Source organism: Artibeus jamaicensis, unplaced genomic scaffold (assembly GCF_021234435.1).
Source record: "Artibeus jamaicensis isolate MK-2021 breed Jamaican fruit bat unplaced genomic scaffold, CSHL_Jam_final contig_548, whole genome shotgun sequence".
NCBI classification, from domain to species: Eukaryota; Metazoa; Chordata; class Mammalia; order Chiroptera; family Phyllostomidae; genus Artibeus; species Artibeus jamaicensis.
In genome coordinates, this window is record NW_026521883.1 from 4,633,095 (window position 1) to 4,657,177 (window position 24,083).

At 38.6% G+C, this 24,083-nt stretch overlaps 2 protein-coding genes across 2 annotated transcripts in view; one reads left to right on the forward strand and one right to left on the reverse strand.

Annotated features, from left to right (window-relative positions):
* ATL1 (atlastin GTPase 1) overlaps window positions 1–7,249 on the reverse strand; it is a 64,909-nt gene extending 57,660 nt beyond the window's left edge. Inside the window, exon 1 of the mRNA XM_037155702.2 lies at window positions 7,040–7,249. The gene's annotated coding sequence lies outside the window, so the exon portion shown is untranslated. The remainder of the gene's footprint in view (window positions 1–7,039) is intronic.
* A 74-nt stretch (window positions 7,250–7,323) lies between these two features.
* MAP4K5 (mitogen-activated protein kinase kinase kinase kinase 5) overlaps window positions 7,324–24,083 on the forward strand; it is a 103,666-nt gene continuing 86,906 nt past the window's right edge. Inside the window, exons 1-2 of the mRNA XM_053670017.1 lie at window positions 7,324–7,514; window positions 7,737–7,965. Of these exons, the coding sequence (XP_053525992.1) occupies window positions 7,858–7,965 (108 nt within the window). The 5' untranslated portion in view covers window positions 7,324–7,514; window positions 7,737–7,857. The remainder of the gene's footprint in view (window positions 7,515–7,736; window positions 7,966–24,083) is intronic.

Sequence of the window (24,083 nt, forward strand, 5' to 3'; positions counted from 1 at the left end):
CTTTGGAATGTTACCTTATAAATTATTCCCTCCCCTTCCTGTATCCTCAATTATGTTTCTTCCATTGGTTTATTCACCATGCTCAGTTCCCCACATCATAAGAAAAGGGCTCTCTCAATCAAGAGTTTCTCATAAGTGATGCGTCCATATGCTTCTTTCCTCTACAGCTAGCAATCTTGAAAAAAATATTTCTATCAGAATGCTTTTGGCTATAACCCTAAATGGTTTAGACAAAAAGGACATTTACTGGTATATATTTGTTTTTGAGGGTAGGTTGGTTCTGTGGTAGCTAATTCATTAGCTTGACATCATCATGAGCTAAATTATTTAGGATTTAGATTTGGCTGCTATAAAAAAGAATTAGTGGCTTAAAACAGATAATTCTCTCTCATGAAATAACTTGAGCATAAGCCGTCCAGGGCTAATATGGTGGCTTCAAAACCCTAAGGAACCCAAGCTGTTTATACTTTCTCTCAACCTTAACTTGGAACTTCTGTTGCGTAATCTAAGATGGCTGCTTGGGCATTCACATCCTCATTCAGTTATATAGAAAGGAAGAATTATTACATATTACATACTACACACTGCATATTATATATTATACATTACATATTATATATTACATATACATATGAGTTAAAGAGTATAGTAGATTCCCCAAAACAACTGCTCTATAAGGGTTATTAACTGCAACATTTTTTTGTAATTGCAAAATACTGGCAACAACCTGTATGTCCATTTATAGGAAAGTGGTACATTATAATACTTCTCCACAATGGAATACTAAACATCTGTAAAAAAGAATACAGAATTTACTCTTTTATATATATATATAATCTGTATATTTATTTTTTAAAAATATATATATATTTGTCCCAGAATTATCTTCTGGAGGCTTGTCCCCTTGTGGTGCAGGCTTCCTCTGCTAGGTGAGTGTTCTAGGAACCTGTCTGCACTAGCTGGTGTTGTTGTAAGAGGCTGTGTTTGGCTTCAGTGAATTTTTTTTGAAGACTCTTTAAATGTGTTTGTCCATTCATGATGGGTGGTTTATGAGTGCACTCAGTGCACCTGCCCATAATGAGCTGAGTGTTCAGCATTTTTTAATCAAAAACAGCATGACCTCTGTGCCTCACCCTCCCTATTCACCTGATTTTGACCAGAGCAACTTTTTTTTTTTGCTGTTTCCCAGGATGAAAAAAGGGAAATCTTTTGCCAATGTAGAAGAGGTGAAACAAAAAAAGGCAGAAGCACTAAAAGGCATCAAAATCAATGAGTTCAAAACTATTTTGAGCACTGGAAAAAAGTCTCAATAGGTGTATCGCATCAAATGCAGAGTGTTTTGAAGGTGGCTGAAGTTTAAACATGTAAGAATAAATACACAATTTTTTATAAATAAATTCCATTTTTTAGAGGGGGTCCCCCCCTCATATCCATTCTAAAACAAGAGAAGCAGACACATGGACTCATTGTTCCACTCACTTATGTATTCATTGGTTGATTCTTATATGTGCCTTGACTGGTCATCAAACCCACAATCTTGGTTTATCAGGATAATGCTCTAACCAGCTGAGCTACCCGGTCAGGGCTCAAATTAGCTGCTGCTAAGTGATGGATTTGAAGCAAGATTAGTTAATTCCATGGGCACATTTCTGAAATTCCCCCACTGGTAAAGTTTAATTTTAATTTCTGCTTTGGTACAGGGGAGCATAAATTAGCTGGGGTTGTGTCACATGGTCCTTCCAATCATAATAGCCCTTCCTCTATGTAAACTTAAAGCAGGAATTCAGCTACTCAATTTAGCTATTCTCACTTACATTTTGGGACTGGAAAGATAACCCCACATAGTTCTTCAGACCCACTGTATCCACTATGAAACAGACCTGAACCAAGACTACACTTGAATTATCTTAAGTCTCAACTCTGATCACTGGAATTTTGCTGGTATTTTGAGTTGCAGGAATTAATACTCAGGGCCAGTATTTATTATTCTCTAGAAGATGTGAGAATTCCTCATCCCTCAGTTCACAATCACCCAGTAAAAGGTCACAAGTAACTTTGGCATTGTCTCAGAAGAGATTCACTGTTTATACCTGGCTATACTGTGGAATCCGTCTTCAGTGGAACCTGGCCTCTCTTTCTCAAATAAGGGACTCCAGTTTGTAAACTGGCTTTAGTCTAGGAAATACGTGTTAAGAATTTAAGTCTTGAATCTTTATTACAGTGATTTCAGTTACATTTATGCTCATAGGACCTAGAATTTTTCTGCTTAGTATGTCAAGCAGCAGTAAAGTAGGCTGCTAGTTTTATTCATTCCTAGAGACTTGGTGACCACAGACCACCACCAAAAATCCTTGTAGTCAAACACCCTGATTTCATTCCTTCTTCCTGAGGGTTATCATGGTAATTGTGTTGAACATGTCTTTGACAGTTAAGAATCCTTGACTTGGCCTTCACTGGGATCTCAATATTCTGACTGAATCATGGATCCCAATTTCATTATGCCATCTCCATCATCATCTCCAGCCAACTAAGAACAGCCATGAGATAAATTTTCAATATCTGTGGCTCTTTACCCAATGCATTGATAAAAGTAGATTTTATGGGTCCTCCTAGGGATGGAATGGATAGAGCATAACTGAATAGGATACACATACTAGAGGAAGTCCAACATTTCCATCTCCTTGAATCTAAGATTTTTTTCCTCTATACCATGACAGGAAAGTTCTGGCATCTCAGCATAAAGACTACTTACTAGCTTCAAGTAACCACCTCAGAATTGCCAGTTGCTCAAATCAACAAATTAAATCTGAACTTTAGGTAAGTATTTGGAAAATCTCATAATTCTTTCAGTGCATAAGCTCTCTGTTTCAAGAACAGGTCCTGTCCTTCTCCATCAGGGCTATGCTGAAGTCTAACTCTTATTCGGAGTTCCCATCCTCATTCATATTGGCCCAAATGCCCCCATTTCATGTAGCAGGGTCCCAGTTCTACTCTACTAGTGTGCTTACCTTCACGTAACAGATCTAGGTCTCACATTCAACTGACATTGCAACTCTGTGTGTAGCCTTTACAATAAGGCCCTGGGCTTGATCCTCAGCCATATCTGCCTGCAGCAGTAAGAGATATAGATTTCTTCTAAGCTGTCAAAAAAATTCTGATTTTCTACTCCTGCGTTCAGTTTGGAATTCAAGGCTTTCTGTCTTTTTTCACAAGTATTCTCAAAGAAGCAGTCAGAGCAAATGATACCAGTTTTAGCAATCATCACTGTCAAAGCGGCCAAGTGCTAGAGGTTGATCTTCCAATGCTATGCTCTACATGATGCAGCATTACATCACATGCCACTAGTGATAATTATTTGAGTAATTATGATGCGACTCCATGCTCTGAAATACTATTGTTCCATTTTCCATGACAAATACTTTATACAGGTAATCATCAGATATGTGAGTAATACCATCCCAGAAAGCAAGGGTTTCTTTCCTAAGGTTACTTCCAGCTCCTCCAGCAATCAGGATTCTGGCAAGAAAGAGGCAGCACAGAACGAGAAGCTAATGAAAGAGCTATTTATAAAAATGAGAACAGGGTTAAAGGGACCAACAAGGGCTAGGGAGGCACCCTGAAACTACTAGCAACAGTGGGGAGACATTATTATCCTTGCCCTAAAAGAGCAAGGAAAAAAGAGACCTTATTAGAATCCTGGAAGAGTTGTATAGCTGTAGGATAGGGCCACAGCCAGGTACTGTGGCATCTTCTACATTAGTTTCTCAGAATACTAGTCTATGTGAGATGTAAGCAAACTTCAGGCACCATTTCTGAACATTATACTCATGATGTGAGGAAACTGATAAGGAACAACATAAGGTTATTTGTAATATGTATCTTAGTTATTGTATTTGTGGACAGAACCAATTTCTGAGTGAAACACAGGAGCACTGCTATCAATTCTTATAAACCTTAAAACCATCATGTTGGGATCAGAGTGAGAGAAACAGCATTTTAACACATGAGATGAGCAATTCAAGCTGGATAAAAGGATGTGCACTGTTTTCTCAATTCTTTTTTTTTAATATTCCCATCCTAGTGATCTGATACTGATTCTGAATGAGATACAGTACATTCTACTGCTATCCAGAACAAAATAGAATTCTCCTATATGTACTTTGAGAACATGGGTTTTGTCACACAGAAAACTGGCTCCAATTAGTAAGAGAAATCGTGGCTATTTGAAAATCCAAATCATAATTATGGCAGATGTCTTCCAACATTTAACTGATTTATATTTAACAAACATATAGAACAACAAATTCAACCACACTGAGTTACACTTTGCAAGTAGTTTATGTTGGAAGACTCATCAGGAGATTATATTGTTTAAATGTTCCATAGACTAAAATATTGTCCTCATGCTCTGTTCTGCCACACTTGAGGGTTTTAATTAGCTATTGTGTGTTGCATAGTAAATTGTAAACCTTACCTACATAGAAGTTGGAAAATGCTTATGTCTCCAATTTTTTGAAAATTCAGATTTGGCTGAAGTTGAAACCATAGGCCACAGATTACAATATGCATTTTACTAAAAAACTTTGAAAGAAGGGAAAAACACTGTAAAGCACAAAACAAACCATTATGGATTGTTATATAGATTAGAGTAAAAGCTGGAATATATTTATATATCAGATGTTATGAAGACACTAAGAAAATAAGATAATTTGGTTGGGATAAAGGGACTATCAAGCCACATTTATTTTTATTCTATACCCTGTCATTATAAAACTCGGTAGTTTTTAAAAATACCTGTTAGCTACAATTTTTATTATAATTGTTATTATATTATTATGTTACATAATATAATATTATAATTATACCTGTCAACCTTGAAAGTAGGTACCTAATTTAGGATATAAAATTAAATTTACACACTGTAGTTTATTTTATGGAAATTGAATTTGAATTTCTTTACAACCATGTAACATGGAAGCCAAAAGTATGACTTCACTGATCTTATTAAAATAAACAAACGGAACCAGTAAGTATTTAAAAATCCTTAAGATTCTTTTGGAGTTAGTATAAAGCAAATGCTATCCTCTTTGCATCAATTGTGATACAAGTAAAATAATGATTACAGCAGACACATTTTTTAACTACTATGTAGAATCTCAACTCTTTTCATGCTATCCACCTCTGAGTGAATGGTTAAAGCATATGGACCTGCCATTACTGGCAACGTAAAGTATCCTCTTTCCAGGGTCTTGTTGAAATCTATGATCTCAAATTTTCTTTTGCTTAATTCATATCAAACATTGTGTTTCAAGAATGACATGCTTGAAGGATTAGAAGGATACTATCCTTATTTCAAGCTGAATTCAAAGTTTCTACTTTATGAAGACTTATGAGGTAAAGTTTTTCAAGTCTTAGTATTGGGGAAAAATATACCTCTCTCTTGATTGTGGTCTCAAAAACACTATAAAATCTTCTTCTTTGGCTAATTTGTTACACTGTTCCACTATTTTACTTTCCCCTCCCTTTAACATCATACCCTTATGCTCATTTACTTATTTTTATGTTGTGTTATTGTACATATTTTCTGTATAAGGCCTCAAATTCTCTGTGGAATAAGGCAGGTATGAATAATCAAGAAGAAATAAATTTCAGACTAGAGAAAGGATCAATGCTTATAGGATCACAGGAGAAAAAAAGAATCTATGACAGTTAACAAGTACTAGGATACTAACAGAACATTTGAAAAGATTTTGAGTCATGGAAGCCAAAAGTATGTGCCCACCAAAACAAGTGCCAAGAAGCTCTGAAAGAAGGAACTGTTCTTCGACAATTTTTTCAATACAGCAAACACATAGGCTTTGTCCATAGAACATGTAAGTCTGAGCTTAGTTATATTCCATAAATAAGTGCCCTTTGTGTATGGAGCACAAGAAAATACATATACCCTGTCCTGTTAAGGTGCGAATTTAATTTCTACATTACACAATTTGAATTGGATGTTTGAAGCCACAAGCCAATGTCTGGAACTTAGTCACTAAATGTGTTGGCTGAGTGTTGTCTGGCTTTTCTCTTCAAAACTTCTACTGGGCTCTAGAAATAACTTTGCCAGTATACATAAATCCAGCAAATTTGTTTCTACCTTCATAACAAGACTGGAACTAAAAACGCAAAACAGTTTGTGGGATACCAGCCAAATTATTCCCTGAACTCCTTTCTATCTTTAATAGAAATATCTTTGATATTCTGTGCATTGTGAAGTATTTTAAAACCTCTTATATTTGATTACCCTTCTTTATAATCCTGTAAAAAGCAAGGGTGTCCAACCTGAGGCCTAGGGGTCTCATGCAGCCCAGGATGGCTATGCATGTGGCCTAACACAAAGTTGTAAATTTACTTAAAATATTTTTTGTTTGTTTTCATTAGTGTTTGTGTATTTAATGTGTGGCCCAAGAGAACTCCTCTTCTTCCAGTGTGGCCCAGAGATGCCAGAAGGTTGGACACTCCTGCAACACTTTCTCGGATGTCAGGTGCAAAACTAATAATCCCTTTCAAGCAGCAGATAAGGATAGTGAGATATTGCCAAATCCGACCATTTCCCCCAGATTGTATACTGAAGAAGTGGTGGAGCCAGAACCAGGCTGCGGTGGTCCTTCATTTTAGCTTCTGAACTTCTGATTTAACCAAAGGGCAATAGCTGCGGTGAGAGCGCACGTATCCAACAGGAATAAGGGCCATTGAGACTTCCTAGGAATTCAAGCTTTCAGAAATGTCTCGGGAAAACTCCGTAGAAGACAGGTTGTTCAGGTGTGCAGTCCAGCCTTAAACTGGTACCGCTGGGAAGAGTTTGCAAAACAGGAAGGTGCAGTAGGGTGTGCCGCAACTTAAGTTAACCTGGCACTCCCCCACCTCCTTCCCAGCGCCCCAATGCCAGGTTACTCCTGGCCCAGTGCCCTGTACATACCTTTTCCGTGAAATGGGAGGGCTGTGTTCCCATCGCTCTCGTGCCCACCCATCTCCCTCTACCCGTCACTAAGTTTACCTGGTGAATCTGGGGGCTGTTTAGCAGAGGCCCGTCGGCCAACGAATGCCCAGGGGGTCCCTATTTATGCGAGAGGGAAGCAGAGCCTGGGCGCTTAAAAGACGTGCCGGGCCAGGGGCGCGCCCGGGAGGCTGTCGTGCCCCGACCAGGCCTCAGGGAGGCACTCTGGTCCCACGGCCAGCGTACTCGGGCAGGCCGACGGGCGCCGACCCACGCTGACCGGGAACGTGTCTCTTGGTGACGCAGCCCCTGGTGGGAACGTGCTGCGACGGCAGCGGCGACCGTACACTCCTCCGCCGCCGCCTGCGAGAGGACCAGCGGTGCAACAGGAGACGGCGGCGTAGGACTTGGAGCGGCTGGCTGGCCGGCGGGCGTTGGGAAGCAGGACGCAGGCGCCGGGACGTAGGACGCAGGCGCCGGCGAGGAAGTAGGTCTCGGGCGCGGTGCTCAACAAAGCGGGGCCCGTCCCACTCAGGTACCGAGGCGTCCCCAGGCCCCGGAGGGCGGCGAGGTTGGGCCGGACAGTTCGCCAGCAGCGGAGTAGAGGAAGGGCTGCGGCCGGGAGAGGATGCGGGGCGCCGGGGACCCTCCCTGAGCCGCTTGTCAGCGGCTCCCGGCGGGGCGGAAGGGAAGGGGGCTGGGCCGCTCGGGGTCGTAGACAGCGGCGCCAACTCGCCTTTACTTGTCCCTCGTGCAGGCGGAGCTGCAGGCTGAGCTGAAGGCTGAGGCTCCATGTTGGGAAGCGGCGCAGTTTGTCCTCGTTAGCGGGAACCGGGGCGCCGCAGGCTGAGCCTGCAGGGGCCGGGCGCTGGGCGAAGATGGAGGCCCCGCTGCGGCCTGCCGCGGACATCCTAAGGCGGAACCCGCAGCACGACTACGAGCTCGTCCAGAGGGTCGGCAGTGGCACCTATGGGGACGTCTATAAGGTGAGGCAGGCCGGCCCCGAACCCGGCTCTTTTCCTGTGGTCAAGGGCTCCTGGGAAGAGGGCCACTTTTTGGCGAAGTGTAAGGGGGAGCATGCTTTTATTGTTGCATCTTGGAGATGAAGCGGCCGGGGTGCCGTTTACTCGGTTCAAAACACCCAATGTGCATTGCTTGCTCAAATCGCTACCAAGAAGCAGAAATAATTTCACTTTGCAAACCACTGTTGTGCTTTTTTGTGGTATAAAGGCGTTTCTATGCTTGCTTATGGTATTAAAGGGAGTTGAATCTACTTACGGAGTTGCACTTGAGGATATTCTAGTAGTGGCATGGAAAAATGTTTTCATGGAAGACGGGAGAAAATATCAATATTCCGGTGTTGGCATTTAGAAAAACACTTTAAAACAAAGAAGCTTAATTTTTAAAGTATAAAACCCTGCCTGTCAGTTTTAACTACACAGTCTAGTATTGGGTCAAAACAACGTGAGCGCAAATGTTATCCTATACAGAAAGATGCTTTTCCTGGTAGAAGTTTCATCATTTGTATCTGGTTGATGATTTTTTCCCCCCTGCTTTCTGGAATTTATAATGTTCTCTCTCTGGGATTTATAACATCTCATGACCAAACGTACATAAGAGTTGCTCTATTTTTAATTGTGCTTTTTGCATTATTTGAGACAAATTGATGAGGGTGAGTTACTCTTAATTTGGGATTTAAAAAAACATAGAGATGAAAACCCAATTCCCTAAATCCACTAAGTTTGTAAAGATCAAGAGGAAGGAGATTGTTTCAGATCGCCTCATGCTTTTGGTTCTGTGTTCAAAAAGGGAGCATTAATTCAACTCATATGGCTATATTTAGGGAAACTTCATTTAATTTTGCAACAGCATTGTTTATTAGATTTAGTCATGATATATGTCCCATTATTCCACGCAACACTACTGCATATAGCTCAAAGGGCCTTGTATGTCATATGGGTAATTAACCAGTAGACTCCTCTGGGGTATGTTGTTTTGCACAAGGGGTAACATGGAAGGAAAACACTCTTCCTACGTTTCTACTTTTGTTCAGTATGCTGTTAATATGTACTAACAATTTAAGTTGGTGTTATGACAGCTTTAGCACTGTTTGATCCTACTGGGGTGGACAGTAAGGCTTTCAATTCTTTAAATAGGCATTTGAATCTTCTGTACTAGGTACTATTCTAGATACAGGGTGTTGAATTGTGAGATAGGTCCCAGATTTTGCCTTGTATACCTTTGAATTCAAAGTGGATAATTATAACAGAATCCTCTTTTTCTTTACATAGAATTAGAGATAATTATCTCAGCTGTTTATCCACGAATTAGTTATTTTTTGGAATGCTCTTTAAAAAATTGAAATTCCTATTTGCCTTCTCAGTCTGACTTTTTAGTCATCTTTGTCTTATGATTCACTATGTATATGTGTTTTCCCTACAAAAATCCCAAGACCTCTCCCTTTTTTCTTTAAAAATATAACAACTTAAAGCAGCTCTCTGGAGCAGGATTTTATTCTTGCCAGGGAATAAAAGAGTTATATTAAAGGGGCAGCTAATACCTGCCTTTCACCCTGGTACCCTATGATGCTCTTCCACAGTTTCTAAACAGAGGATCAAAGACTGAATATTTATATACCACCTTCACCACCACCCTCTCTCCCATGATCCCCTTCCCTCACATTCATGCTCCCTCACCTCTACATGTGTATTCATACACCAGATGAGCTTCTGATTCCTAAACATCTTCAGCTCTGGTTCCTTGTCTTTTGTTTTCCTGTGTTCTAATTACCTGGAATCACCTCCTATCCTCATTTAAACCTGTTGCTCTACTTCCTGCCCATGAAAGCCTTGCTGAAATGCTTCTCCAGGAAGCTCCAGCATCCCTTCTCTCCAACCTCATCTGCTATTCTCCCCATTCCTTGATTCTGTTCCAGCCACACTGGCCTGCTTGCTCTTCCTTAAACATGATAATCATATTCTCACCTTTGGACCTTTTGTTCTCTCTATTCCTTTTCCTCAGAATGTTTTTCCTCAGATAGCCACACTTACTGTCTTCCCCACTTGCTTTTACATGTTCTACATCTTTTTTTCCTACTTTATTTTTTGGTTTTTCTTTATCACCATTTATAATAATGTTTTAGTTACTTTTTCTTGTTTATTATCCATCTCAAGCCACTAACATACTCCATGAGGATAAGAGTTTTTATGTTTTTTTCACTGTTCAGTGTCTAACAGCACCTAGAATTATGACTAGAAACAGAGCTCTTCCTAAAATTTGATGAATGAAAAAGTAAATATCAGTAATTATATCACCTAGTTCTGTGGGCATATGCTTTTAACATAAAAACACTAGGTTAGCATTTAATATTCTGTGTTCCTGTAATGCCTAATGTGATGTCCTGCATATGTACTTTATTACACGTTTCAGTTATTTGAGTCCACTAAGAAAAAATATTTCTGGAAAACTCTTTCATAGCATATCCATTTGCAGCACTCTAAGTCCTACGGAAGTTTGTCAGTTAATATTTATTTTTTAATATGCCTGAAAACATGTACCATTGAGCTACACTGTTGAAGTTTTTAATAAGCTCAGAGCAGTTAGAGTAATTTGCTATTTATCACTGTGTTTCTGATGTGCTGAAAACCTTAGGAAGTTTTAGAAGTATTTTCAATCAGTGACATAAACTAGTAACATAATTACAGTGAAAAACACATGAAGGTAAATTTGTCACTGTTCTAATCAGGTATTATCTCTACTTTTCTCTCTTTCTTTTTTTTTTTTTTTTACACCTGAGATACCTTATAAAGCAGGAGCTTTAAAAAGACTACAGCTTCAGATTCTTTGTGAATTACTTTTATGTTCTTTAAGACCACAGATCCCCTCTGAGGCTCTCGTCTTTCCTGAGAATCCCCAAGACGGGAAAGCTCAGTCTGAAACAGGCTATGCCCTGGTTGAAAGAAGAGGAATATAAAGCTTTTTTTTTCATATGGGGTGAATCACTGAGGGCAAGAATAAGAAATAGTGGATGGGAAGAAACAAAAGAGGAAAGAAATGTGGTTGAAGATAGATGAAGAATCAACTGAGTAAATTTTATTTATAATTATTGTTAATTTTTAAATCTGCTAACCGGAAGTCTGGAGATTTAGTGTCTGTATTACCTTCTGTCCCCAGTGATCTAGACAATTATTGTATCATAATACACTTTACAATCACAGAACATGATATTTGGGTGGTCTTTATCCAAGTATTTGTATCAAAAGTGTTCCTACCCTAGATTCCAGAGTTGTTCTAGGAATCATTTTTATCTTACATGGAATGCAAATAAAGAGTGGGCAATCCCTTCTATTTTTTTTTCCTAACCTGTTTTGCTTTTTCTGATTGATTATAAAAGTATAATAGTTTGGCTCCAGGAGGACAGAAACAAATATCTCTTGCTTATTACTGAACAATAGCAGACAGGTGGATGCTCAGTAGATATTTGTGGTGAGATTAATTGTAGAAGATTACCCAGAGATAAATACTGTTAATGATTTAATATAGTTTGTTTCAGGCTTTCTTCCTAAATGTTTTTATACCAATATGTTTCTAAAAATGGCTTTTATAAATTGGTATCCTGATAATAGCTCTTTTTTCTAGTTTAGAATGATCAGCATTTTCCTTGGTTATTAAATATTCTTCAAAAATATCATTTTAAAAAGATCCATTGAACAAACTCTCATTTAGTTATTCTAAGTTTCATATTTGTTGTTTCCAGTTAAAAAATTGCAATTGTAAATAATGTTATAATTTGTGTAGAAATATCTGTCGTGTAGTCTTATCATATGGGTTCCTCTGGATGCTTGATAAACTGGGTCTGCTGTAGTGAGTCCCTCTTTTACATACGCTTTTCTCTCCTGAAAGCCAGACTCACAATTTTTGGATGGCTTAAGGCACTTTGAAGTATATTCCAAGATTCCATTCTATAAAGACAGAGCTTGATGCATGACAACACTCTGTAAGCATTCACTTATTTAAGAAATATTTATTGAGCTCTTGCTGGTGTTGTTCAGTGGATTGACTGCTGGCCTGTGAAAGGGTCACTGGTTCAATTCCCAGTCAGGGCACCTGCCTGGGTTGTGGGCCTTGGAGGCATGCAAGAGGCAACCACACACTAATGTTTCTCTCCTCTCCTCCCTCCCTTCCCCTCTCTCTAAAAGTAAATCTTTTTTAAAAAGAAATATTTATTGAGTTCCTACTGTATGTTAGGTTATAGGGATGCAAACACAAGAAAAAGTGTGTTGTTAAAAAGGAATACATAATTTAGTCAGGAAAACAGACATGTAAACAGTCATAATTTGATAAGTGCTGTAGTAAATTAGAAGAAATGTCTATTTCTTCTTTTATTGGGGGATAGGAGAAGAGAGAACTATGATGTAAACCTGGAAAGAATAACAGAAGAAGGGGCAGTAAATGCATGTTAAAAGAATGCAGGGTGGTTTCCAGGTGGGTAAGATGGGAAGATATACCAAGCTGTGGGAATAGTGTGCACAGTTGGCAGCTTGAGAAACCACGATACTATTTGAAGGATGCATTATAGTGCTTGGAAAGCATCTGCTTTCCAAGTTCATGGTAACCAAACCTGGCAGAGATTTCATAGATGGAGAACATAGGCTATTTTCTGGCAGAAAAGGACCAGATAGTAGACCTTGTGTGTCATGTCAAAGAATGTGTACTTCTTCCTTTAAACTGAGGAAGCACTTTGGGGGGACTCTTTCATGATGTAGAGGATTAGACAAAGTTGCTGGAAGTATAAGGACCAGTTATTGAATAATCCAGATGAAAATTTATTCAAGTACAAATTTAGGCACTGGTACTGAAATGAAATGAAAGGATGGATTTTAATCATGTTAAGAGATGATCAAAATTTCCTTGTGATCAATGGTAGAAAAACAGATCATCAGTGGCATTTAGAATTTCTGGCTTGCATGACTACACTGGTGCCATTAACAGAATTAGAAAATACCGAATTTGTGAGGTCTGGATCTTGTGTTTGGTTTTGGTCATAGAACATTGCATAGGTGGATATGTCTAATAAATGGTAGGAAATACAGCTCTGGCCTTCAGAGATCTAGACTGAGGCTGCAGGTCTGGAAGTCATCATCACATTATGAAGGGGGTACCTGTGAAGTATATAGGTGAAGTCACCCAGGAGAGTTTCTAGGAGAGTTGAGGAAAGACTAGTGTTACAGTGGCAGAGGAGAGTACTGTATATTGAAGGTGTCTGAGAAGAAACAAAGAGGTAATAATGAAGTTCTTTTCATAAATAATCAAGTTTCAAGAGCCCATCTCTATCATCTATATATCCATTCTTGTTGCCTTCTACTATGACTGCAGTAAGGAAAATGTATTGATTTTCCAAAAAACATAAATCTGGGTTTTGTGTCATTCCTTATTCTCCTTGTCCAGAGAATGAAATCTTAGACTAATATGCCTTTAAGGCCCTCCCTGTACCAAAAGGCTAGCCATTCTGAATTTCTTTCAGTTCTTTATGTGCATTGTACTCTTTGTCCTTCAGGTTTTTGCAGGCACTATTTCCTTTTCCTAGAATGCTCTTCCACTTCTCGTTCATCTGTTGATCTTCTACCCTTTGGCTTTCCTTTTAAACATTGCATTTTCAGGGAGGCCTTTTCAGTTCCTTATACAGGTCATATCAATCTGCTGTATGATTTATTGCCATGATATTCATCATTCGTCACTTACCATTGTTGCTGTCAGTCTTCCTCCTCTACTCAAAGTGCATAAGAACAGGGACCTTGTGTTTACTGCTGAATCAGTGCTTAGCGCATAGTATGTATTCAATAAATATGTTTTGAAGGAGTGGGCCATAGAATGGTCATGTAAGTAAGAAGCAGCAAGGATTCATTAAGGGTTAAAAAGAGTTGAAGTGTAAATGGTAAATAAAGAAGTAGAGGGAATGTAGATCACTCCTTGAAGCGTCTTAGGTATGAAGGGAAAAAAGAAAGGAGACACACAGATGTTTCTTTGACAGTTTCTAGGTTTTGCCTTCCATTGAAGTTGATTACAGCTTTCAGTTCTTCTTCTTTTTAATCCTCACATGAGGACATGTTTAGAGAGGGGAAGGGAGGGAGAGAGAGAGAGAAATATCCATCAGTTGCCCCTCATATGCTTCCAAACTGGGACTAAACCTGCAACCTAGGCATGTGCCCCGATCTGACCATGAATCAAATCCATGACCTTTTGGTTTACAGAATGACACTCCAACCAACTGAGCCACACCAGCCAGGGCTCAGTTATTATTCTTTAAGTTTATTTTATCGTCCAAGTGACCGGGAGTATTGCTAAGTTTACAGAAGAAAACCAGACAAAGAATTTGGGAGGAATTGGGAATTTAGAAAGGAGATTAAAGGTAGAAACTTAAGATGGGATTGTTAGGAACCAAGGTAAGGTTATAAATTTAAGCCTTTCTTCCCTTTCTTTCTCCTTCCCTCCCTCTTTCCTCACTTTCTGTTATAGAGCCTCCATTGATTCCCAGCCTCAGTTATTTTCCTATGAGTATGGTTAGTATGAGAGACACTGATGAATGGGGGGCTGGCTGGGTTGGAGTGGGATGGAGAGGGTAACAGGGTAAAAAAAGTATTTAACATTTAACTAGTATTTATAGAGGACCTTTTACGTACTTAACACTATTCTGGTTCCTTGGGATACATCAGTGAACAAAATAGAGAAAGAGTCTTGCCATTAAGAATCTGGGAGGAGCCCTGGCTGGTATAGCTCAGGGAACTGAGCGCAGGCTGTAAAACAAAGGGTCGCCGGTTTGATTCCCAGTCAGGGTACATGCCTGGGTTGTGGGACAGGTCCCCAGTGGGGGGTACATGAGAGACACCCCCCTCCTTTCCCCTCTCTAAAAATAAAATAAATAAAATCTTTTTAAAAATGAAAATAAAAAAGAATATGGGAGAAGAAAGACAGTAAACAATAAAGATAGCTAGTTCTATGATATGTTAGAAGATGATTAAAGATACCGAAAGGAGAAAAAGTTGAACCAGTGTGTTATTTCTCACACATATGCACCCCCTTTTTTAGGTGCCTTCTTGAGCCTCTTTTTTAACCCTTCCTCTTACCAGTGTCAGGAGGAGGCAATGTGAGCATGACTTAATATTTTAATAAATATAGCATTCAATGTTAGGAACAGCTTTTGCATTTTAAGCTTTTTAGCTTTTATCATCACTGTAATAGATGGTGGAGAGGCTTGGATCCTTTACCATTTTTTCCCCCCCAGGAATAGTTTTCTGTTATTCTCTCTGCAATAGCATAGATCCATGGGTAGAACTTGCCTTCCTATTTTGCCTCTCTCTTCCTTGTGTCGGCATAGGTGGCCTTCTAAATAATACGTATTCATTTTAGAAGAATTTCATGTTGGAATAAATGAAAAATTACCCCTATCTCCGTCACTGTAATGTAAGCATTGTTATATATATATCTTTATAGGCTTATAAAAACTCAGAGACATATACGTAAATCATATATAAACATATATGCAATTATATATATATAACTTTTATTCTATAGTATATATACGTGATAATGTACTTTTTTGTTTAACAGGACATCACAAACCACTTGTCATGTCAGTAAATATACACATTTAATATTTGTGTATTTTCTTGGAATTGTACAATTTTTAATCCATTATTGTTGAACAAGCAAATTGTTTCCAGTATTTCCCTGTTATAAGTAATGCTGTGATTAGTAACCTTGAACAGATTCATAGCACATATCCTTAATTATTTCTTTAAATTTTTATAATTAATTTTTTAAGGTTTGTTTAGGAAATTTTGACCAGTAATCCCCCCCCTAAAGTCACACCTACCAACAGTGATTGGCCACATCTTTTCTCTTTTACTTTTATTTATTTTAGCTCATACACTTTCCTTTTTTTTCCCATTACCATTTAATCTCCTTACACCAGCCCTCCCCCCCCCCCCCAGCAATCACCACATAGTTGTCCTTGTCCATGAGTCCTTTTTCCTTTTTGCTCAATTGCTCCCCCTCCAGCAGCTCCTCCTCCACCCCAGCCCTTAACTGTCATCGCGCTCTCTACCTGTGAGTCTGTCTCTGTTTTGTGTCTTAGTTCAGTTTGTCTTCATTAGGTACAATATATGAGTGAAATCACATGGTATTTATTTGTCTTTCTCTGACTGGCTTATTTTACTCTGCATAATGTTCTCCAGGTCCATCCAAACCGTCCCAAGCAGGAAAATTTTCTTCTTTTTTTTTTTTTTACGGCTGAGTAGTATTCCATTGTGTAAATGTCTCATACTGTTTTATCTACTCATCTACTGACGGATACTTGGTCTGCTTCCATATCTTGACAATTGTGAATAACGCTCCAATGAACATAGGTGTGCTTATATTTTTCCAATTAGTGTTTTGGGTTCCTTTGGATATAACTTAAACATAAATTATATGTTATATCCATAAGTTAAATTATATAAATTATATAATTTATATAACATAAATTCTGTACCTAATTATTAGTAATAATGCATGTATTTTGGTGATTTTTGTTCATTTTCTTTTTATTTAATATATTTTATTGATTATGCTATTACAGTTATCCCATGTTTTTTCTCTCTTTATTCCCCTCTACCCTGCACCCCACCTCCCACCAGCATTCCCCTCCTTAGTTCATGTCCATGGGTCGTACATACAAGTTCTTTGGCTTCTCCATTTCCTATACTATTCTTCACCTTCCCCTGACTACCATTATGCTTCTTAATCCCTGTACCTTTCTCCCGATTCCTCCCCCTCCCCACTGATAACCCTCCATGTGATCTCCATTTCTGTGATTCTGTTCCTGTTCTAGTTGTTTGCTTAATTTGTTTTTTGTTTGTTTGTTTTTAGGTTTGTTGTTGATAGCTGTGAGTTTGTTGTCATTTTACTGTTTGTATTTTTGATCATCTTTTTCTTAGATGAATCTCTTTAACATTTTGTATAATAAGGGCTTGGTAATGATAAACTCCTTTAACTTCACCTTATCTGAGAAGCACTTTATCTGCCCTTCCATCCTAAATAACAACTTTGCTGGGTAGAGTAATCTCCGACATAGATCTTTGCCTTTTATATTTTCAAATACTTTTTTTCCAGCCTCTTCTGCCTGTAAGGTTTCTTTTGAGAAATCATCTGATAGTCTTATGGGTACTCCTTTATAAGTAACTCTTTCCTTTTCTCTTGCTGCTTTTAAGATTCTCTCCTTATCTTTAATCTTGGGTAATGTAAGTATGATGTACCTTGGTGTGTGCTTCCTTGGATCCAACTTCTTTGGGACTCTGAGCTTCCTGGACTTCCTGGAAGTCTATTTCCTTTGCCAGATTAGAGAAGTTCTCCTTCATTATGTTTTCAACTAAGTTTCCAGTTCCTTGCCCTTCCTTTTCTCCTCCTGGCACCCCTTGATTTGGATATTGGAACGTTTAAAGTTGTCCTGGAGGTTCCTAAGCCTCTCCTCATTTTTTTTGAATTCTTGTTTCTTCATTCTGTTGTGGTTAAATGTTGATTTCTTCCTTCTCCAAATTGTTGATTTGAGTCCTGATTTCCTTCCCTTTACCATTGGTTCCCTGTATATTTTTCTTTATTTTACTTTGCATAGTCTTCACTTCTTCCTCTATTTTATGACCATGCTCATTTCTGTGAGCATCCTGATTACCAGTATTTAGAACTCTGCATCTGATAGGTTGGTTCTCTTTTCCTTGCTTAATTATATTTTTGGAGCTTTGATCTGTTCTTTCATTTGGGCCATGGTTTTTTTTTTGTTTGTTTGGGTGCACCTGTTATGTAGTAAGGAACGGAGCCTTAGGTATTCTCCAGGACAGGGCAACTTATGGTGCTGCATTGTGGTGCTGTATATGGGGTAGGGGTCTGGGAGGGAACAGTGCCATTTGCTCAGTTCTAGGTTGGCTTTCAGTCACTTCCTCTGCTACCCCTAAGCAAATGGGGTCCTTCAGGTACTGATTCCTGGGTAGGTGGGTTTGTGTACGTTCTAGGACCCTGTGGGTCTCTCCAGTGAACTCCTGAGAGGCTGGAGTTTCTCCCGCTGCTGCAGCCCCCACAGGTTTTTTCAGTCTGAGGTTTTGAGGCTTTTTTTCCCTGCGCTGAAGTCTTGGGTTGTGTTGTTTTTCTTGCTTCTCATTTGTTCCTCCTGGTTTATCCATATGCAAATGTGGGACCACCCAGTCCACCAGCTGCTTTGCCTACCCTGTCACTGCAGCATTGTCATGTGTCCTCTCACCCTGGCAGTTGGCCTCCACCCCTCCTACCAGTCTGAATGAATGTTTCTTCTTAAACTCCTTGGTTGTTGGACATTCATACAGTTTGACTTTTCTAGCAGTTCTGGTTATTTGTTGTTTTTAAATTTGTTGTGTGAGAAGGCAAAATGTATTACCTATGCCTCCATCTTGGCTGAAAGTCCTGCCTCTTTTTTAAAAAAATATTTTTAAATTTATTCTTAGAAGGGAAAGGAAGAAAAAAAAGGGAGAGAAACATCAATATTTGGTTGCCTCCTACACACCCCACACCAGTGAAGCTGGCTTGCAACTCAGGCATGTGCCCCGACTGAGAATTGAACTGACGACTCTTTGGTTCGCAGGCCAGCACTCAATCAACTGAGCTACACCAGCAGTTTGTTGTTATTGTTGTTTTTAATAGAAATGCATGCTACTTTTTTTCATGCTACTTCTTTTTAAAGATTTTATTTTATTTAGACAGAGGGGAAGGGAGGTGGGAAGAGGAGAGAAACATCAGTGTGTGGTTGCCTCATGCACCCTCCCCACTGGGGACATGTCGAAACCTAGGCATGTGTGCTGACTGGGAATTGAACCTGCGACCCTTTGGTTCGAGGTCTGGCACTCAGTCTACTGAGCTATACCAGCTAGGGCAGTCCTACCTCTTTTAATCTCAAACCATTTCCTTCACCATTAAGACTTCCAGATAATTAGTTTAGTTTAACTGATCTTCTGGAAAGATCTCATTTTCAAATAAAAATTAATTTGTTTTAGGAAAGTCTTAGAAAAACTCTTTTTTGCAGACAAGTGTTCTAACAGACTAAGGCTTTAGTGTGTCCTGAGATATAAATCATGTGGCTGTATTTGGGTCACCCTGGTGGGCAGGCCTCAGGCTCTGAATATGGCCGTCTGATAGTGGGGGGAAACTTGCAATATGCCCTCTCGCCATGGGAGAAGAAGCACCTCTGCAGGCTTCCAAAATGGTGTGTGGAAGACCGCTTGGAAATAACATGCCCCACAGAGGACTTCTCACATATGCCCTATCCTTGAGAAATGGTTATTTAACTTATTTAAATAATAGAAGAAGTCAGTTTCTTTGAAAACTTTCCTGTATTGACCTAACATCTGTCCCATTGAAAATTTGTCCCATTGCAACAGGGCAGATACATCTTTGCTGTCACCCCAATATTCTCATACTTAAAAGTATCTAATGAATAAGAGGTAGTCAGTGAATAAATGTTAAAACAGTGAATGGCTTGACTTTTTAAAAAGATTTTATTTACTTATTTTTAGACAGAGGGAAACGGAGGGAGAGACACATCAATATGTGGTTGCCGCTCAAGTGCCCCCTACTGGGGCCTGCCCTGCAACCCAGGCATGTGCCCTGGCTGGGAATTGAACCAGTTGACTCTTTGGTTCATAGGCCAGCACTCAGTCTACCTAGCCACACCAGCCAGGTTGAATGACTTCCTTTCTTTTAAACTTTCCATGTGTAGGGTATGCTATAAGTGGCTCCCCCTTTATTATATTTTGTATCCTAAATTTGGTAATGGTATTTGAAGTAGTTTCTTTGAAATTTGCCTAACAATTTATATAGTGTATAATGTGTATAGTGTATGTAAACTCCCTTCCCCCAAAAGGGTTTACAGTAGAAGTAAAATGGAGCACTTTACTTTGCTCTTGTCAGAGGATAAATTGCATTATGTTTTCAATATAACACTTTCAATATTTATATTTAAATTTAAAAAGTATCATAGTTTTATAGAATATGAAAAATGAAAAGTAACCTGTAATGTCAGAGTCTGGTATTTTAAATACCATCATTTGTCTTGGACATCAAACTTTGAGCACATAGTCAAAGTAAATAGTAACCAGAATGGTGGGACAGGTCTGGAATGTATATGTGTCATATTGAAGAAGTTAGCATGATTTCATCCACAGGTGGAAGGAGGCTTTTATATTTTTGATCTGAGCATGGTTGTAATTGGAACCTAGGCCCCAGGCTGCTATAGGGATTCATTGTCATAGTGGGACTGAATCATTGTCTCACACACCAAAACTGAGACTAATGAGGAGAGATTATAGGAAAGTAGATTTTGCTTATAAAAAGGCCTTTCTACAACTAAAGTTATCCAAAAAATGAATGTTAGGTTGACCAAATGACCTCCATAGACTAAGTAGAATTGTTTTTTAGAAAGGAGATTGAATTAGATGATTTCTAAAAGTTTCTCCAAACTAAAATTCTAATAGGATAGTATCTCTTGAGTAGTTTTAGTTTTCTCTATTTTCACTGTCCTTTAAATGTGGCTGATTTTTAGGATTTTGTTCTTGACTCTTTTCTCCTAACTCTACATACCCTTTCTAAGTCATCTCATCTACCTGCCTAGATTCAGTAATGTTAATGATGCCCAATTTTTTTCTTTTTTCTAATTTAATTTTATTTTGTTGTTCAAGTACAGTTCTCTGTCTTTTACTCTCATCCCAGCCCATCCATCCATCCCTCCCTACCTCCTGATGCCCAAATTTTTATTCAGTCCAGGGTAGCTCTTTAGCTTCAGGAGCTATGTATTAAGCGGCTAATGGGATATCACCAGTTAGTTTTCCATAGGAATATAAAATTTAAATATGTCCAAACCTGAGCCCATTGTCCTGAGCCCTTCACTGCCCTCCCCATTAAATGTATCAATCTTCTTGTGACTGTCATCTTCACGAATGAATGGGTCCACACTGCCTTCTCAGTCGTGCAATCCAGAAACTAGGAGTTATCCTTGACTTGCTATTTCTTTGTGTTTCACATTAAGTACTTTACCAATTTCTAATGGAGACAAATTTGGATGAGAGTATAGCAGAGGAGGTAAAGGGAAGTGAATAGGTTTTGTTTGTATTTTTAAGCCATCAGGATTTGCTGATCACACATATCAGATGTAAAGATTGTGAAGGAAAGACATGAAGAATGACCTTGAGTTTTGGACATAATCAACAGAGTGAATGCCATAACTTTTATTTAGATTGGGACCGTGTGGGGATGAATGGGTCTGTGATCAGGTATCACTGAGTGTTCTGTTAGGCATGTTAGGGTCGAGATGCCTGTCAGGTTTCCATAGATTTAGAAATCTGGAGCTCAGTGAAGAGATTTGTCCTGGAGATGGTTGTTAAAGGAGAGTGTTAGGGAAAGAAAAGGTGAAATTCCATCATCAGTCAAGGTAGGTGAGAGAGGAGGGAGTAACAGAGAGGCTGAGGCATTATTAAAGATTTGAAGGCAGAGAAGTGAAATAGTTTTTATGAAGAGTTAAGTGGAAAAATCAAACCTAGAGGAGAAACTATAGTTTGATATTTGTGTTATGATTGGAAATTAAGAACAGTTAAGCTAATTTTGTAATGTTTTTCCATTAACATTTAGCTATTCGATACCAATATGAAATTAGTGGGTAATTGAGTTTAATAAGATTAGAATTTTGTCAGGCTAATATATGTAGAGAATGAAGGGTAAGGGAATTAAGGATGTTTCCAATAGAGTGATTATAAATAGAGTGATGGCCCATGGAACCCTTAACAAGTTAAGGGAGAAAGTGGGGAATGCATTGGGTTGATGAAGTTGAAGGATCACTGGAATGGGAGGACTAGAGTAAGTGAGCTGAAAGGATGAACAGGGTGTCAAACTCATTTTCACCAGGGACCACATGAGCCTCATGGTTGCCTTCAAAGGCCAAAATAATTTTATGACTCTATGGATGTAACTACTCCTTAACTGTTAAGGAGTTGAAATTACGTTCAGCTCTTTCAAGGCAACTGCGAGGCTGTTGTGACCCCTGGTGAAAATGAGATTGACATCCCTGGGGTAGAAGGTTATGATCAGAAAGTACAGTGTTTGAAACCAAGATTCAGATAGGAGGTAAAAAAATCAGAAATCAGGAGATCTGGATGTTGAGGTTTCTAAGAATAGAGGCAAGAATGGGGTAGAGAGGAAGACTGGATGGAGCCAGGGACTATAAAGTCTTACAGGAACAAGGGAGGGTGAACCAAGAAGTTAGTAGGTAATAGCCACAAGAGGGTGGCAGGTGGTGGTCTGCGCAGTCTCTGCTGAGCCTGAAAGGGATCTTAATCCTCACCATGCCCTCTTTACACTCTTACGTTTTCTAATACAAGACAATTTTACTTCTTTGAAATGCCCATGTTTTCTTCTTTCTTTATACCTTTGCCTGGAATTATGCCAAAATCCCTTACACCCCACTCCTAGGAAGTCTTATTAAGTCTCAGTTTATATTTACTTCTTCCTGGAAGCTTTCTCCAATCAACTTTTACTGGGCTCAGAATGCTACTAGGTTGTCCTTTATCACCTTGGGAGCATTTCTCACACTGTATTGTATTTACTGTTCACTTCTCTGTCTTTCCAACGGATAGAAGCTCCCTGAAGATAAGAACTATTTTATTTCATTACATCAACAACAATGCTTGGCACATAGTAAGTATTCAGTAATATTTGTTGAATGAATGAATGAATCAGTCAAAAGCAATGTTACATTAAAAAATCAGGTATAGAAATTTTACAGCCTATGACCTAAATAATTTTACTTCTTTCGTGGACAAAAGAAGGGATATAGCTACTTTGCATCCCTTCAGATCCTACAGGTGCTGTATTGCCACTTTTGTATTGAAGTTTATATTCTTTAATCTGGGATACATAATTCTGAGTAGTAGTCACTGGCCACTAGAGATTGCTTATTAAATACTGGGACATCTGGGTTTTCTTTTGTTATGTTAATGAATACATTTGGGGGAAGGAGGCATGTTTAAAGCTGATGCCCCAAGTTGGCTTCATGGCAAAATTTTGTGACCCTGAAAATACTTTGGGAGGAAGTTAACAGAATAGGAGAGGGGCCTGATGTGAGGCACAGTAAAGTGGAATACGAGAGCTGACCTCATTTATCTTCATGGTGACCATCTGGGTTGCTATAGCTTTTATATGACTGTCATTACTTGCCAGTTTCATTTTCTTACCCTAGTTTTAATTATCTTCTAATGTCATGGCTACTGAGATGTACTGAGCATTAAGTCAAATCTTACTCTTTGTTGAAAACTTCTAGTTAAAATGTGTTAGACATAAAACTTCATTTGGCACCTTAAACTTTTTCACAGCATGTAGGAAAGTTTATGGCTGGATAATGTTGAAATATAAATGGCTTAGTTAGAAAGATCACCATCTTCTTTTTCTTGGTGCAAGTGAAAATCTAGGGGTAGCTTTTACTTTGAATTAAAAAATTCAAGGCAGGAGAGTTTGAGTTAAAATAATTCTCCAGTAATAAGTTGACTTGAAAATGTCAGTCAAGAAATTAAAAAGAACTGCATTGGCAATGAGAGGAGAAACTTAATTAACTGGAAGGGCTGTTTTATGGATTTTATGGTAACATTGATCCCATTAGTTTATCTTTTTCCACTCAGTAATTCCAATTCCTGACAAATAAGAAATTTACTGTAGTAAGATATTTTATTAGATTTCTGAGTGTTTGGTATACTCTCAGGCCAATATTAGTATATACCAGTAACCTGCTAAAATGAATAGGAGTAAAAAATTATTTAGATCCTTTTTGTAGAAAGGCTGTAGTACTTCTATTAATTCTTTCTGTAAACAATCTAGAACCTTCAAATTCTTATGTGTTAAAGTCAAAACCAAAAATGCTTGAAAGTATCACATTTAACTTGTTGCAGGGAAATGTTGGGTTTCAAAAATTAGTATTACATATGACTGCTTTGGATTTTACTGTGAAATTATATAGTTAAATATCTGAAAGATCTATTTAGTACATTGAATCTGTAAAGTCTCTGTT